General features: G+C 43.5%; 1 protein-coding gene across 2 annotated transcripts in view; it reads right to left on the bottom strand.

Annotated features, from left to right (window-relative positions):
- Window positions 1–18,208, bottom strand: part of STRN (striatin) — a 121,623-nt gene that overhangs the window by 11,090 nt on the left and 92,325 nt on the right. For both annotated transcript variants that reach the window (XM_040429512.1, XM_040429513.1), the window contains 3 exons: window positions 13,621–13,742; window positions 10,886–11,053; window positions 5,237–5,377 (listed from right to left, as the gene is read on the bottom strand). In XM_040429512.1, the coding sequence (XP_040285446.1) occupies window positions 5,237–5,377; window positions 10,886–11,053; window positions 13,621–13,742 (431 nt within the window). The remainder of the gene's footprint in view (window positions 1–5,236; window positions 5,378–10,885; window positions 11,054–13,620; window positions 13,743–18,208) is intronic.

Raw genomic sequence — 18,208 nt, 5'->3', positions numbered from 1 at the left:
CCGCAAAACGCATACGGACGTCTGAATGAAGCCTTACACGGGCGTGATCAATGACTGTGGTTATCACCCCATATAGACTCCCTGATCACCCCCCTGTCATTGATCACCCCCCTGTCATTGATCACCCCCCCTGTCATTGATCACCCCCCTGTCATTGATCACCCCCCCTGTCATTGATCACCCCCCCTGTCATTGATCACCCCCCCTGTCATTGATCACCCCCCCTGTCATTGATCACCCCCCCTGTCATTGATCACCCCCCCTGTCATTGATCACCCCCCCTGTCATTGATCACCCCCCCTGTCATTGATCCCCCCCCTGTCATTGATTACCCCCCCTGTCATTGATCACCCCCCCTGTCATTGATCACCCCTCTGTAAGGCTCCATTCAGACATTTTTTTGGCCCAAGTTAGCGGAATTATTATTTTTTTTTTCTTACAAAGTCTCATATTCCACTAACTTGTGTCAAAAAATGAAATCTCACATGAACTCACCATACCCCTCACGGAAACCAAATGCGTAAAATTTTTTAGACATTTATATTCCAGACTTCTTCTCACGCTTTAGGGCCCCTAGAATGCCAGGGCAGTATAAATACCCCACATGTGACCCCATTTCGGAAAGAAGACACCCCCAGGTATTCCGTGAGGGGCATATTGAGTCCATGAAAGATTGAAATTTTTGTCCCAAGTTAGCGGAAAGGGAGACTTTGTGAGAAAAAAATTAAAAATATCAATTTCCGCTAACTTGTGCCAAAAAAAAAAAATTTCTATGAACTCGCCATGCCCCTCATTGAATACCTTGGGGTGTCTTCTTTCCAAAATGGGGTCACATGTGGGGTATTTATACTGCCCTGGCATTCTAGGGGCCCCAAAGCGTGAGAAGAAGTCTGGTATCCAAATGTCTAAAAATGCCCTCCTAAAAGGAATTTGGGCACCTTTGCGCATCTAGGCTGCAATAAAGTGTCACACATCTGGTATCGCCGTACTCAGGAGAAGTTGGGGAATGTGTTTTGGGGTGTCATTTTACATATACCCATGCTGGGTGAGAGAAATATCTTGGTCAAATGCCAACTTTGTATAAAAAAATGGGAAAAGTTGTCTTTTGCCAAGATATTTCTCTCACCCAGCAAGGGTATATGTAAAATGACACCCCAAAACACATTCCCCAACTTCTCCTGAATACGGCGATACCACATGTGTGACACTTTTTTGCAGCCTAGGTGGGCAAAGGGGCCCATATTCCAAAGAGCACCTTTAGGATTTCACAGGTCATTTACCTACTTACCACACATTAGGGCCCCTGGAAAATGCCAGGGCAGTATAACTACCCCACAAGTGACCCCATTTTGGAAAGAAGACACCCCAAGGTATTCCGTGAGGGGCATGGCAAGTTCCTAGAATTTTTTATTTTTTGTCACAAGTTAGTGGAAAATGCAGATTTTTTTTTTTTTTTTTTTTTTTCATACAAAGTCTCATATTCCACTAACTTGTGACAAAAAATAAAAACTTCCATGAACTCACTATGCCCATCAGCGAATACCTTGGGGTCTCTTCTTTCCAAAATGGGGTCACTTGTGGGGTAGTTATACTGCCCTGGCATTCTAGGGGCCCAAATGTGTGGTAAGGAGTTTGAAATCAAATTCTGTAAAAAATGACCTGTGAAATCCGAAAGGTGCTCTTTGGAATATGGGCCCCTTTGCCCACCTAGGCTGCAAAAAAGTGTCACACATCTGGTATCCCCGTACTCAGGAGAAGGTGGGGAATGTGTTTTGGGGTGTCATTTTACATATACCCCTGCTGGGTGAGAGAAATATCTTGGCAAAAGACAACTTTTCCCATTTTTTTATACAAAGTTGGCATTTGACCAAGATATTTATCTCACCCAGCATGGGTATATGTAAAAAGACACCCCAAAACACATTCCTCAACTTCTCCTGAATACAGAGATACCAGATGTGTGACACTTTTTTGCAGCCTAGGTGGGCAAAGGGGCCCATATTCCAAAGAGCACCTTTCGGATTTCACAGGTCATTTTTTACAGAATTTGATTTCAAACTCCTTACCACACATTCGGGCCCCTAGAATGCCAGGGCAGTATAACTACCCCACAAGTGACCCCATTTTGGAAAGAAGAGACCCCAAGGTATTCGCTGATGGGCATAGTGAGTTCATGGAAGTTTTTATTTTTTGTCACAAGTTAGTGGAATATGAGACTTTGTATGAAAAAAAAAAAAAAAAAAAAATCATCATTTTCCACTAACTTGTGACAAAAAATAAAAAATTCTAGGAACTTGCCATGCCCCTCACGGAATACCTTGGGGTGTCTTCTTTCCAAAATGGGGTCACTTGTGGGGTAGTTATACTGCCCTGGCATTCTAGGGGCCCAAATGTGTGGTAAGGAGTTTGAAATCAAATTCTGTAAAAAATGACGAGTGAAATCCGAAAGGTGCTCTTTGGAATATGGGCCCCTTTGCCCACCTAGGCTGCAAAAAAGTGTCACACATCTGGTATCTCCGTACTCAGGAGAAGGTGGGGAATGTGTTTTGGGGTGTCATTTTACATATACCCATGCTGGGTGAGAGAAATATCTTGGCAAAAGACAACTTTTCCCATTTTTTTATACAAAGTTGGCATTTGACCAAGATATTTATCTCACCCAGCATGGGTATATGTAAAATGACACCCCAAAACACATTCCTCAACTTCTCCTGAGTACGTAGATACCAGATGTGTGACACTTTTTTGCAGCCTAGGTGGGCAAAGGGGCCCATATTCCAAAGAGCACCTTTCGGATTTCACTGGTCATTTTTTACAGAATTTGATTTCAAACTCCTTACCACACATTTGGGCCCCTAGAATGCCAGGGCAGTATAACTACCCCACAAGTGACCCCATTTTGGAAAGAAGAGACCCCAAGGTATTTCGTGATGGGCATAATGAGTTCATGGAAGTTTTTATTTTTTGTCACAAGTTAGTGGAATATGAGACTTTGTAGGAAAAAAAATAAAATAAAAAAAAATCATCATTTTCCGCTAACTTGTGACAAAAAATAAAAAGTTCTATGAACTCACTATGCCCATCAGCGAATACCTTAGGGTGTGTACTTTCCGAAATGGGGTCATTTGTGGGGTGTTTGTACTGTCTGGGCATTGTAGAACCTCAGGAAACATGACAGGTGCTCAGAAAGTCAGAGCTGCTTCAAAAAGCGGAAATTCACATTTTTGTACCATAGTTTGTAAACGCTATAACTTTTACCCAAACCATTTTTTTTTTACCCAAACATTTTTTTTTTATCAAAGACATGTAGAACTATAAATTTAGAGCAAAATTTCTATATGGATCTCGTTTTTTTTGCAAAATTTTACAACAGAAAGTGAAAAATGTCATTTTTTTGCAAAAAAAATCGTTAAATTTCGATTAATAACAAAAAAAGTAAAAATGTCAGCAGCAATGAAATACCACCAAATGAAAGCTCTATTAGTGAGAAGAAAAGGAGGTAAAATTCATTTGGGTGGTAAGTTGCATGACCGAGCAATAAACGGTGAAAGTAGTGTAGTGCCGATTTGTAAAAAAGGGCCTGGTCTTTAGGGGGGTATAAACCTGTGGTCCTTAAGTGGTTAACATTCCCCATATGTCTACTTTATGTTGGCATCATTTTTGAAATGTCATTTTATTTTTTTAGGACTTAGAAGGCTTAGAATTTTAATTGCCAAAACCCACTTTTTAAGGACCAGTTCAGGTCTGAAGTCACTTTGTGGGGCCTACATAGTGGATACCCCCATAAAATTACCCCACTCTAGAAACTACACCCCTCAAGTTACTTCAAACCGATTTTACAAACTTTGTTAACCCTTTATAGGTTATAGAGAACACATTTTTAAATTTCACTTTTTTGGCAGATTTTCCATTTTAATCCAGTCAAACAAAACTCAATATTTATTACCCAAATTCTGCGGTTTACAGAAACATCCCACATGTGGTCATAAACTGCTGTATGGGCACACGGCAGGGTGCAAACGAAAAGGAACTCCACATGGTTTTTAGAAGCCCCCTGATGCACCCTTACAGTAGAAACTCCCAAAAAGTGACCCCATTTGGAAACTAGGGGATAAGGTGCCAGTTTTATTGGTACTATTTTTGGGTACATATGATTTTTTTTGATCATTCGTTATAACACTTTATGGGGCAAGGTGATCAAAAAATTGGTTGTTTTAGCACAGTTTTTATTTATTTATTTTTACAGCTTTTACCTGAGGGGTTCGGTCAAGTGACATTTTTATAGAGCAGATTGTTACGGATGTGGCGATACCTAATATGTATACTTTTTCTTATTTATTTAAGTTTTACACAATAATAGCATTTTTTAAACAAAAAAATATGTTTTAATGTCCATAGATTTTCTTATGTATGGGCTCACTTTTTGACAGTTTTATTGGTACCGTTTTGTGGGACATACGCCTTTTTGATCACTTGGTGTTGCACTTTTTGTGATGCAAGGTGACAAAAATGGCTTTTTTTTTACCGCTTTTTTAATAATTCTTTTATGGTGTTTATCGGACTGGGTCGATCATGTGATCTATTTATAGAGCCGACCGTCACGGACGCGGCAATACCAAATATATCTATTTTATTTTTTCTATTAACATTTTTTTTTATTCCTTACTTTTTATTTTACACTTTTCGTCCCCCATAAGGTCATACAAGACCTCTGGGGGACATTTACTTCACTTTATTTTTTTCACTGTTGATTTCTCCTGTAACTGGGGCTGACATAGTAGCCCCAGTTACAGGAGAAATGCACCCCCCAGAGAGGCTGTACAGCGCAATCCAGCGCTGTACAGCCTCAGTGCAGGGCTGATCGAGGTCTCTGAAAGACCTCACACAGCTCCTGCACTCTCCGGTCCCAGTAATCACATGACCGCTGGCCGGGAACAGGAAGCGCATAGCACGGTGCACGGTGAGCGCTGTGTATGCAGCGATCCAGAAGGCAGGGACACCTGGGCACTGTCCCTGCCTCCTCTCTGGGTTGCCCTGCTGTCACTGACAGCGGGCAACCCGATCAGCAGCTGCACGATTAGCGTGCAGCTGCAGTTTCTGAACGGACGTTCTGGAACGTCCATTCAGAAATAGAGAACCACCTCCCGGACGTTTATAGTCTATGGGCGGACGGGAGGTGGTTAAGAGAGGTGTGCCGCTAAGACACAGAAAAGAAGGAGGTCGACACAATACATACCTGTTTCTATACAAGACTCTAATGTTAAAACTTTCTGCCGTGTTTCCATATTGAAAATACTTGTGTGTCCACTATCAAAAGATGCAACCATGTGAGCTGGGTCACTGCTGACTAGGTCCACAGAGGAAGGTATTCCTAATTCTAAAGAATATAAAAATTTAATTACTTCTCATTAAACAGGTTATATGGGAAATACAAAAACTTGGGTAAAATACTAAATGAAACACATCATATAGTGAACCAACAGATACCATTTTTGTCTAACAATAGCATGTCAGCATACTGTGTACTCCTACGGCAACTTAAAGGGGACGTCTCACTTCAGCAAAAGGCATTTATTATATAGAGAAAGTTAATACAAGCCACTTGCTAATGTATTGCGATTGTCCATATCGCTTCCTTTGCTGGCTTGATTCAGTTTTCCATTGCATTACACTTAGCTCCTTTTCAGGGGTTATGACCATCGTGCAATCCAGAAGCGCAGGCCTCTGACTGGCCAGGACCACGGGAGTGGGCATAGGCAAACAAGCACAGCAGCTCCTGTAGGGGTAAACATAACCCCTGGATACGAGCAGTGTATAATGCAATGGCAAAATGAAGCCAGCAAAGGAAGCAATATGGCTGCAGCAAACAATTATTTTAGCAATCGAGTATTCTACCGATTATTTTTACGAAATAGACTGTTTTCCTTTATAAAAACTCAGACCACAACACCCTTTGCACCCCTCTGTGCCTTCAGCTCTCCCCCAAGGCCGGAACACACTTCGGTTAAACCACGGATGCACGGTCCGTGAAAGCCCAGCCTGCCTTCCTCCTGCCACCTGGCGAGAGCACAGCGTCATTGGTTGCTATCACGCTGTGCACTCCGGGCGCCCGGCCTTAGTCGCGCCCCCGCTACCTTGGTGTCACCAATTTACATTTTCAGCATGGGGGCTGCCGACACTCTATCGTTCCACGCTGCTCTGGGCCAGACGTCAGGTGGTCAGTGCAGCGTGGAACTATGGACGTGCTGTGGAGTGTCCGGAGGCCCCCTGCTGGAAAGGTGAGTATTCCGAGCGTGTTGCGGGCCAGTGGGAGACCACGGAGGGAGAATAATAGCAAGCGCTTCACTCCCGCTCCGTGGTCACGTGACACAAATGAATCTTGCATCGAGGATTTTTTGGTGTCGAATTACTCGATTTAATAGAGTACTCTTTGCAGGCCTAATGGACAATCACAATACATTAGTAAGTGCCTTGTATTAACTTTCTCTACATGATACATTCTATTTGCTGAAGTGAGACAACCCCTTTAATGGAACAAAGTTACAATACAATACATTTCCCATTAATATGTGGACATACAGTAAAACAGGCGTACAATGTGAAGCACATGCATTGTGGCTGCCAGGCTGCTTTGATTCAGGTCAGGGCAACTCAAATGTATGCCGATTAGGTATACAGAAGTCGGTTAGGCAGTCCCGGATTCCTAATACTGTCCTGTAACAACACCTGTGATCCTTAGGGAGTGTACAGTTTTTTTCGGCAAAGATTTTGTAATGTTTTCCACACCAAAATCAGCTACAAAAAATAACTGTCCTATTGATTTAAAATCTCAAGCATGACATTGAATGGGGGTAAATCAGAGGCAGTGAAAACTACACAACCGTGGCATCAGCCTTGTATATGTGCTGCTCTGTTTACAGGGCTGCATCGCTAATGTCACAGACATATGACCGATGCAGCCAACCACTGGCCTCAAAAGTGTACGGCTGAGGGCAGCGATTGGCTACAGCAGTGCTGCTGCTCAGTAAACAAAGACTAGCGGGGAGGACAGGAATGGCAGTGCTGAAGTGCCAGACGATTCTGCAGATAGCAAAATAATCAATTACCTATTTTAAAACAATCCCCTGCCTGTGCCCCAATTTTTGATAAACTAACAACTTCCCTTCAAGGACTCCTGACTGGAAGCTAGCCATCACTGTGGACCTCAAAGCTTTTGGCTGGCAACCTCTGGTGAACTGGCCACCTCTGGCGAGTCCAGCATTTCCTAGAATGTGCTATGTAGACTTAATCGCACTTTGGATCCAAGATCCGAAGTCCATTCGTTCACCAATTTTGTTTTAATGTTGTATGGCAGGGGTGCACAACCCGTTCCTGCTGGGCAGAAATAATGCCGATCATGCAATGAGCTGCGTTTCTGCCCCGGAGTACCACATGACAATGGATTACTGCTCCTGCACTTGAGCAGGGGCAAGACGGGTCCCTGGCTGTTTCCCCTGTAACTGGGGCTTCTTTGGATGCCTCACAGTGGAAATGGTGCAAAACAAAAAAAAAACTAAAAAAAAAAGTCTGTCTCCCAAAAGGTCTTTCGGTGACCTCTTGGGGTTATATTATATGGGGGGGGGGGGGAGAGGGAGAAAATTATATATATATATATATATATATATATATATATAATTTGTATAAAAAAAAAATAAATAGCAAAAAAAAGTCCTCTTGGGGGACATGTGGCAAAAATATATTTATTTAAAAAAAAAAATAGAAAATTATAAAACAAAAATAAAATACAAAAAAAAAAAGGAAAAAGTGCAAAATAAAAAAAAAGTGTTCACTGTCTCCCAATTTTTGCCACATATGTCACCCAAGAGGTCATTAAAAAGACCTTTTAATGACCTCTTGGGTGACATATGTGGCAAAAATATATTTAAAGAATATAGATACTGTATTTTCCACCCCATAAGACACACCCCCCCTCCTAAAATGGGGGGAAATGTTGCTGCGTCTTATGGGGTGAATACTAATGGTCCTCGGCTGCGCACAGCGTGACGGTGCTCTGTGACCTCACGCTGAGTGTGTCGGGTGACAACACAGCCACGGCACGAAGACAGAATGCACTGGAGGTTAGGAGCGGCGGCATCCACAGCAGGAGAGGCAAGTGTTTTTTTTTATTTTATGTGCTCTGTGGCATGGGGGCTAACATGATAGGCAATGGGGGGGCTCATCTGAGGTCTGAATGGGGGGGAAGGGGGTCTTATTAACATTGGGGGTCTGATTGCTGGTCTGATATTTTTTCTTATTGTCCTCTAAAACCTAGGTGCATTTTATGGGCGTCTTATAGGGTGAAGATACAGTAATAAAATTATAAAAAAATTAAATATTAAGAAAATACAGCTTAAAGTAAAAGAAAATAAATAAAATAATAAAAAATAAATAAAATAGTGTCAGTGTCTCCCAAAGGTCTTTTTATAATCATTTCGGGGACATATTAGGTAGCAGAAATATATAAAAAAAAATTACCGGCAAGTTAAGAAAAAAATAAAAAATAATAAAATACATTTAAAAAAAAAACACCCACACCAACCAAAACCATCCCCATTATCTTCCCATTCACGTAAAACTATACATATAACAAAAAAAGACACAAAATGGAAAACTAAAATTATAATTTATTTTGGTGGCAATTTGCAGATTTAAAAAATATGAAATGTTTTGTACAGTTTCCCCCAAATAAAAAATAAATGTGTCATGTAAAAAATACTTTGGTAGTCCTACAAAAAGTGCGCTAAATCACAAGGTCATTAAGGCCTTTTCAGGCCTGGTCATCAAAGTGTTAAACAATGAGCGCTTTCCCTGCTAGTAAGGTAAAGCGCTTACTGGTTATTGCATGGAGCCTGTAACTGGGGGGGCAGGAGGAGGAATTAACCAGTGAGTGCTGTCCTCTGCAGTGAAGGAAAGAGCTGATTTAGGAATAGGAGGCAAAATGGAAGGAAATGTCGCCACCTTTCCAGGTTTTTCCATGTAAAAATTTACTTTTAACATGTTCCCACAGCATTGGCCCTGAAATAGACGATTCATACTTACCTGGTCTCCGCTCCATCCATCTTCCGGTCCCTGCGTGGTTTACACCTGGCAGTGCATGGGTATGGTCACATACACCAGTCTAGTCAAGGACCTATTTCAGCGTTGACATGCTGCTTGTTGCCACCTCACCTCTGAAGCCAGTCATTGGCTGGAGCGGTGCAAGTGACTATGTCCATGGACTGCCAGGCGTAAAAAGCGCAAGGACCACAAGGCAGTGGGGAGCAGGTAAGTACAACTCTTCGGTTTCAGGGGCTATGCTGCAGGTAATACCTTTAAGCCCCTACTACGCTGCACAACATTCAGTACAATTACTGGGAACAAGTGTTCATAGGAAGACTCCCTTCTGATATCTGGCCTGTATTATCGTGCTGCTGATCAGCCAATAAACAAGGAATCACTCGTTTGTCGGCCGATTTGCATATTTTATCAGGATGAAAGATGTGCTGACAATAATTGTACATCTCACCATGTAATCGGTGATGGGCTAACAATAATGTAACTAAGTGAAGGAGGAATGACTGTGGTAATGATCATTCCTTCCCATTTATTGGCCGGTGTAATAGGCTGATGCAAATGAGCACTGATCGACTTTTTTAAAAAGTGTTTTTTATTTGCGGCCCCTCAGACCAAAAAAGGTTGTGCACCCCTGAAGTACAGCATTAAAATGTATGGGCTGCGTGGAGGTAAAATTTGTTAAGTGAATAACTTCAGCCTTTGATTCTACAACTTTAAAAATATTTTAAAACAGGAATCCGAAGTCGGCTTCGGAACCTTGTAGAATTGAAAGCCTTAGTTCTTCACCGAAGTCTCACAAGACTTCGGACTTAAAGAATTTTGCCTCTGCGCACCCCATAAATTTTAAATGCCATACGGAGAGGTCTCCGACACAGCATTAAAACGAACTTGGGGAACGAATCGACTTCAGATCTTGGATCTGAAGCGCGATTTATTCACACCTATTGACAAAGTGTATACACCTTAAAGGGGCTGTCCAGCCGTTAATGCTGATGACCCATCGTCGGGACAGTCATAGAATAATGTTAATAGCAGCACAACAAAAAAATTAAAAACTTTTCTTGTGGTGGTGCCAGCCGTGTTGGGAGCCAGTCTGAAGATCCCCCTTGGATGTGTCGTATATGAAAAAACCGCAGCACTCACTTGTCTTCAATTATGCAGGATTTATTCACCAACAAAAATGCGACGTTTCGACCGTCATGGTCTTTCTCAAGAGGCTTGAGAAAGACCATGATGGTCGAAACGTCGCATTTTTGTTGGTGAATAAATCCTGCATAATTGAAGACAAGTGAGTGCTGCGGTTTTTTCATATACGACCCATCGTCAGGATAGGTCATCAATATCTGGTCGCCAGGGGTCCGACACCCGGCAACCCTGCCAATTAGCTGGTTGAAGAGGGGGCGGCGCTCCTCTTAATTACACGGCACTTGCAGTGCAATACAAGTACCCGCTCCATTCAAGTGAATGGTGCGAGTGCTTGTAATTACGCTACGTCACCGCTCCACTGGAGACGAGATGTAGTGTAATGACCAGGAAGCGGCGATTGCATGGATCGCCGCCTCCTTGTCAAACAGCTGATCGGTGGTGGTGCAGTGTCAGACCCCCGCCAATCAGATACTGATGACTTATCCTGACGACAGGTCTTCGATATTAACGGCTGGACAATTCTAACTGGAAGTAAGGGGTTAAAAAAAATCCTGTAAAATAAAATACTAAGACAATATGCAGCATACAAGGACTAAAGCAAAATACAGATTGACCAGTCTGCTCATTACTATGGTAAGTCCATTACCTTGGTTATCATTAAATATGCTTAATGCCGGAGCAGCTTCTAGTGCATTCCATACTCTAACGGTGCCATCTGCTGAGGCGGACAACAAACGCTGATGAGCCGCACTGTACACCAAGCCCCATACAGCGTCAGTGTGGCCTTCAAATGCGCCTCGCAGGACTGAAGGATCTGTTTAGGGAGAGGGGGAGAAATATGAGCACATCTCTGGATTAAATTCAATTCCTGGAAATAACATGTAGTAGTGTGGACTGTCCCCCATAATAGACAAGCGGTAAGTGCGATCACACGTTTGTAAGTCTAACACCAACATTGCCAAGTCATGAAAACCACGTTACACAGTAACTGGGGATTGTGAATGTTCATTGAAGATATCTGCTCCATAGCAATATGAGGGGTAACTTATACATACATTGCTTATACCCATTTAAGGTCTATATTCACAATCGGGCACAGCTGAAATCTCCCAGCACACCTTGCTGCAAGCAATGAACTTGCTATGGTGAATTGTATTCTGGAATGTACAGGCTCTGTATTGTAATCTAGTGTAGGAGGAAATAAACTTGGCCACAGATTTGACATTTTTACCAGGCAATACAGGGATTGGACAGGTCAGCGTTTAACCTGTCTAATCTAATGCTTCTAGTGGTATCAGTTAGTTGCTCCGCAAGAAATAAATATTTGTAAAGCTACTTAAAGGAGTTGTCCTATCTCAGCAGTCTTTAATGGCCAACATGGGAATAACCCACAGGAAGCACAGGCCTGGGGTGGCCAGCGCTAAAGCTCGGTGGTTTCTGCAACTGTGCCTCCCCGAGCCAGTTACGGTGGGTTATTGACTTCTCAGCCATGAAAGCTCAAGACGGGACATCTCCTTTAACTTTATCTGTCATGACTACAGTGTGAACAGAGGTTGCATTAATATCACCCATCTAGTGCCAATACTGCTCACCAGTAAAACATTTGCTTATCTGCTGGACATTATCGTGTAATAAATCCAAACCTATGGGCCCAGGCATGGTAGGCAGTCTGGGCATGCTGGGAGTTGTAGTTTTGCAACAGCTGGAGAGCCTCAGGTTGGCCATCCCTGCTATGGCCTGTAGCCAGCAAGTGGAGCAGATAAGATTCACATGGTTGATTAACCAATAACAGAAATACAATTAGGACTGCATGGTTATGCTAAAATAGATAATTAAAGATTTAAAGGGGTATTACCATTAGGGCTCTTGCCCACGACCGTATGCCCTCAGAGATATACGGTCCGTGAGCGGGCTACATGTCCCGAAGCGGCATTGCTCGTGTGCATGGGAGTACACAGCATCATAGATTACAATAATGCTGTGGACGTCGGGCACAGCATCTTTGTAATCTATGATGCTGTGCCTTCTCGTGCGCACGATAAATGCTTACGGACAGTATGTCTCGGAGGGCATACGGTCGTGGGCAAGAGGAGTTATACAAACTGGTGGCTTACTGCTAGTTGACCTATCGATATTAAGAATAAAAGGGCTGCAACGCTGATTCAGTTCCTGGGCCCCTTCTAGGTCTTTCCCTGCACATTGGCACTCCAGCTATCCACTATGCAGGGAAATGCAGCACAGCTTCATTCAATTGAGTGGATCTGGCTGCAGTTCCCTGCACAGAAGGCGCCTGGAGGCAACAGTGTATAGGGGAAAAAACTGTGAATGGGCCGCAGCGCTAAAGGTTGGACCCTAACCAAAGTGATAGCATATGTCAGAAATATGAGATGGGAAAACCCCTTTAAAGGGGTTGGCCAGGTTCAAGGCCGGAACCAGATATAAGCTCACCTTCACACTTTTATCATGTACAAGTGGAGTATCGTAACATTTCCTTGCTCCGATGCTCCTCTTGCCTTCCATCACGCAGGGCAAGGTCTGTTTGTTGTGAGTAGGCTTGAGTGAATCATTTGTTCAAATACTTTGATTTTAATGCAGTATCCGTACAGCATTAAAATGTATTTGCTGTGTGAAGCCAAAGTTCTTCTCGCCCGAGACTTCAGTTAAATCCTACTGTATTCATATCCGCATATTGAAAAACTATGTAAAATAGGAATCTGAACTGGGCTTTGATACTGCCTGGTACCTCTGTACCAAAGCCCACTTCGGATTCCTATTTTAAATTGTTTTTCAATACGCAGATATGAATACAGTAGGATTTAACTGAAGTCTTGGGCGAGAAGAACTTTGGCTCCACACAGCAAATACATTTTAATGCTGTACGGATACTGCATTAAAATCAAAGATCTGATCTGAAGGTCGATTCACTCAAGCCGAGCTGTCAGCCGGTGACATATCAAGCTTCACATCAGCATGCGAGGCGGAGACTTACGCCTAGCAGGGAGCCTGATAACATCACTGGCACATACGGGCGGTGCATAGTGCTACTCTGGGCTGTTTTAGAGGTGGGTACTAGTGATACCTGCCTCTAAAACTGCAAAGAACGGCGCTATACACAGCCCATTTGTGACGGTGGTGTCACCGGGCTCCCTGCTAGGCGGAAGTCCCCACTTAGCATACTGATGTGAAGGCGATACGTCACTGGCTCACAACAGGCCTTGCCCTACGCAATGCAGTGTAAGGCAAGGGGAGCATCGGAGCAAGAAAACGCTCCAATTCTTCACTCTTACATGGTACAGGAGTGAAGGGGAGCTTATATCTGGGTTCTGCCCCAAACCCAGACAACCCCTGTAAGTAATATCATTTATCCTAGTTTTAACATACCATAAGAATCATATGGATCCACATTAGGATTTGGGGTGTTCCAGCTCTGAATGACACCATCTGTTCCTCCACTGTAACACTGCTCCCCATTAGTGCTCATCACCACACATAGTACTGGGCCCCTGAAATAAAAAATTAATTATATGAGTTATCACTCCACAAGAGACATCATTTTTTGAAAAATGTCAAGTTGGGGACCCAATCCAGTGGGACTTGTGTAAACCTGCTACCCATGTCCCTGGAAACAGACAAAGAATCACTAACTATAGCCGTTTCTGCCCACTTGTTATTTATTTTGTAACCATTAAGCACAATATTCTTGTACATTAACTCCTTCACGCATTTGGACGTTACTGTATGTCCAAATTGCAAGTACCGTATATACTCTAGTATAAGACGAGTTTTTTGGCACATATTTTTGTGCTCAAAAAGCCCCCTCGTCTTATACTCGAGTCTAGGTCTGTATTATGGCAACTTACATTGCCATAATACAGACCAACAGTGGCGTAGCTATAGGGGTCGCAGCGGTCGCAATTGCGACCGAGCCCCTAAGACAGGGGGGCCCACGGGGCCCCCCAGGAGATAATGAGTAAAGCCCTGGATTATTTATTTGGATATCTTACTTTGTTTTAGCTCCGGTAATAGCAGGCAGTGCGGGGGGCGGCGCTCACTCACTGACGTCACGCGCCTGCGCCGCCTAGTGGGAGAAGCAGGCGCGTGACGTCAGTGAGCGCCGCCCGCCCGCACTGCCTGCTATTACCGGAGCTAAAACAAAGTAAGATATCCAAAAAATCTGAGTAAAGAGCTCAGCAATGATTAAAGTTAAAGTAGTTACTGATTATTTTATAAATATACTGCTGTGAGCATCGGGGAGGGGGATCTGTGGATGGCACTGTAGGGGGATCTGTGGATGGCAGTGCCATCCACAGATCTCCCCCCTAAACAGTGCCATCCACAGATCTCCCCCCTAAACAGTGCCATCCACAGATCTCCCCCCTAAACAGTGCCATCCACAGATCCCCCCCCTAAACAGTGCCATCCACAGATCTCCCCCCTAAACAGTGCCATCCACAGATCCCCCCCCTCTAAACAGTGCCATCCACAGATCCCCCCCCTCTAAACAGTGCCATCCACAGATCCCCCCCCCCTAAACAGTGCCATCCACAGATCCCCCCCCTCTAAACAGTGCCATCCACAGATCTCCCCCCTCTAAACAGTGCCATCCACAGATCTCCCCCCTCTAAACAGTGCCATCCACAGATCTCCCCCCTCTAAACAGTGCCATCCACAGATCTCCCCCCTAAACAGTGCCATCCACAGATCTCCCCCCTAAACAGTGCCATCCACAGATCTCCCCCCTAAACAGTGCCATCCACAGATCTCCCCCCTAAACAGTGCCATCCACAGATCTCCCCCCTAAACAGTGCCATCCACAGATCTCCCCCCTAAACAGTGCCATCCACAGATCTCCCCCCTAAACAGTGCCATCCACAGATCTCCCCCCTAAACAGTGCCATCCACAGATCTCCCCCCTAAACAGTGTCATCCACAGATCTCCCCCCTAAACAGTGTCATCCACAGATCCCCCCCTAAACAGTGCCATCCACAGATCTCCCCCCTAAACAGTGCCATCCACAGATCCCCCCCTAAACAGTGCCATCCACAGATCCCCCCCCTAAACAGTGCCATCCACAGATCCCCCCCCTAAACAGTGCCATCATGGCACTGTTTAGGGGAGGGGGGAGATCTGTGGATGGCACTGTTTAGGGGAGGGGGGAGATCTGTGGATGGCACTGTTTAGGGGAGGGGGGAGATCTGTGGATGGCACTGTTTAGGGGGGGGGGAGATCTGTGGATGGCACTGTTTAGGGGGGGAGATCTATGGATGGCACTGTTTAGGGGGGGAGATCTGTGGATGGCACTGTTTAGGGGGGGAGATCTATGGATGGCACTGTTTAGGGGGGGAGATCTATGGATGGCAATGTTTAGGGGGGGAGATCTATGGATGGCACTGTTTAGGGGGGGGAGATCTGTGGATGGCACTGTTTAGGGGGGAGATCTGTGGATGGCACTGTTTAGGGGGGAGATCTGTGGATGGCACTGTTTAGGGGGGAGATCTGTGGATGGCTCCCTGTATTTAATGCAGAGTGTGTGTGTGTATATAATGATGTGTGTATATAATGTAGAGTGTGTGCATTATATACACATACACTCTGCATTATAGCTGCATTTCCCACCCTAGTCTTATACTCGAGTCAATAATTTTCCCCATTTTGTGGGGGTAAAATTAGGGGCCTCGGCTTATACTCGGGTATATACGGTAATTTACTGCATTTGGACGTACAGTCACGTCTAAACTGCTTACCGGGGCTGTGACACTATACAGTTTCACAGCCCCGAAGTCTCCTCTCCCCGAGAGCAGAGACACCAGGGAAGCCGACAAGGGACCAATCAGAGTGGTCCCTTGCCAGCAAGCACTCTGATTAGCTATTCTCTGCAGACTAACCAATTGGAGTGCTTTAGTGTAAAAAAAAGACGGTTTCAGGCTGTGATCTCCACGCTGGAGATCACAGCCTGAAACCAGGCATGACTGCCACTGTGCCCCCATTGATATAATAATCCCCAGCGCCCCTAGTAATTTAATTGCCCCCATAATGCCTCCCAGATGCCCCCATTGCCTCCTGCCATCCGGCCTCAGTGTGATGGCGAAGGCACTAAGGTGGAACTGATGCACTTGGGGTGATCGCACAGGGGGGAACAAAGGGTGTTGGGGCAGGGGGTCTGATGAGTTTTTATAAAGGAAAACAGTCTATTAATTCATTTTTTCTTATTAGAGTATTCAATCGTAAACAAATCGATAGAATACTCGATTTCTAAAATAATAATTGTTTACTGCAGCCCTAAAAGCAACTTTATATTGGAAATAAAAGTTAATTTTTCATTTTCACAGCCATCTGTTTCTCAATTCTATGAAACACTTGTTGGGTCAAAGCATTCACTTCACCACAAAATTTATTCCTTGAGGGGAGATAGTTTCCAAAATGGGGTCACTTTTTGGGGTGTTCTTTCTAGGGGTACCTCAGGGTCTCTTCAAATGTGACATGGCACCTGAAAACCATTGCAGCCAAAATCTGCCCTCCATTAATAATATGGCGCTCCTTTCCTTCTGAGCTCTGCCGTGTGCCCATACAGCAGTTTACGACCACATATGGGGGGTTTCTGTAAACTGCAGAATCAGGGTAATAAATATTGTTTTATTTGGCTGTTAACCCTTGATGCATTTCAGGAATTGAATGGATAATCTGCCCCCAAAAATTTAATTTTAAAATTTCCCCTCCATTTTGCTTTAATTCTTGTGGAACACCTAAAGGGTTAACAAAGTTTGTAAAATCTGTTCTAAATAACTTTAGGGGTGTAGTTTCTAAAATATGGTGATTTATGGGTGGTTTCTACTATGTAAGCCCAACAAAGTGACTTCGTAACTGAAATGGTCCTTAAAAAAGTGGGTTTTGGAAATTTTCTTATAAATAAAAAAAATGTGCTTTTAAACTTCTATGCCTTCTAACTTCCTAAAAAAATAAAATGACATTTACAAAACTATGAGAACAAAAAGTAGACATATGGGGAATGTAAAGTAATAACTATTTTATGAAGTAACGGTATTAGTCTTAAAACCAAAGAAATTCTAATTTTGAAAATAGCTAATTTTTCAAAATTTTCAGCAAATTTGGGATTTTTTGTATGCATAAAGGTAAAACTTAACTCAAATTCAGCACTATCATGAAGTACGATGTGTCACAAGAAAACAATCTCAGAATGGCTTGGATCAATAAAAGTGTTCTAAAATTACCACAAAGTGACACGTCAGATTTGAAAAATGGGGCCCCGGCATTTGGTCCAAACAGGCTGGCGCTTGAAGGGGTTAAAGTATTATTTTTTTTGAGCAACAAGTCAAAACTATAAAAAAAAAACAAAAAAAAACAACACATCTCTGTAGAGTAAACGGTCTGCTTTACCGGTTTACTGCAGTACCAGGGAGTACGCTATGTGTATGGTGCAGAGACTTGTGTGTGGACTGGAGTATGAGTTATGATTGGTACATGGTTTTTGCAGGATGTATTCAAAAGTGTAGTTTGTTATTTCCATACAGTTAAAAAAAAAAAAAAAAAAGAAAGATGTATGCGGAGGTATAGTGGCTCAGAGGCAAAAAGGTGAATGGGGACTGCTTTCGGGGTGCACACAACACTAGTATTGTGACTATTACCATCATCATTTTGGCCATTGGAATCCCCAATGAATGGATATGTACGGGTGATTTGTCCGAATTAGAAGTGCTGCAGAATTTAGGCTTTCATTAGTTTTCCGGAAAGGGAACACTGGTAAAGCTAGCAAGACTATTGCTTTACCATAACAGGTCCAATCAAATCGTGTCTGTATATTAGAAAGTTCCTTTTAAAGGAACTGTGCCAATTAACCACCTCAGCCCCCAGTGCTTAAACACCCTGAAAGACCAGGCCACTTTTTACACTTCTGACCTACACTACTTTCACCGTTTATTGCTCGGTCATGCAACTTACCATCCAAATGAA

Source organism: Bufo bufo, chromosome 4 (genome assembly GCF_905171765.1).
Source record: "Bufo bufo chromosome 4, aBufBuf1.1, whole genome shotgun sequence".
Lineage (NCBI taxonomy): Eukaryota > Metazoa > Chordata > Amphibia > Anura > Bufonidae > Bufo > Bufo bufo.
Note: the sequence above shows the minus strand (reverse complement) of the source record. Positions and strands in the feature narration are given on the sequence as shown.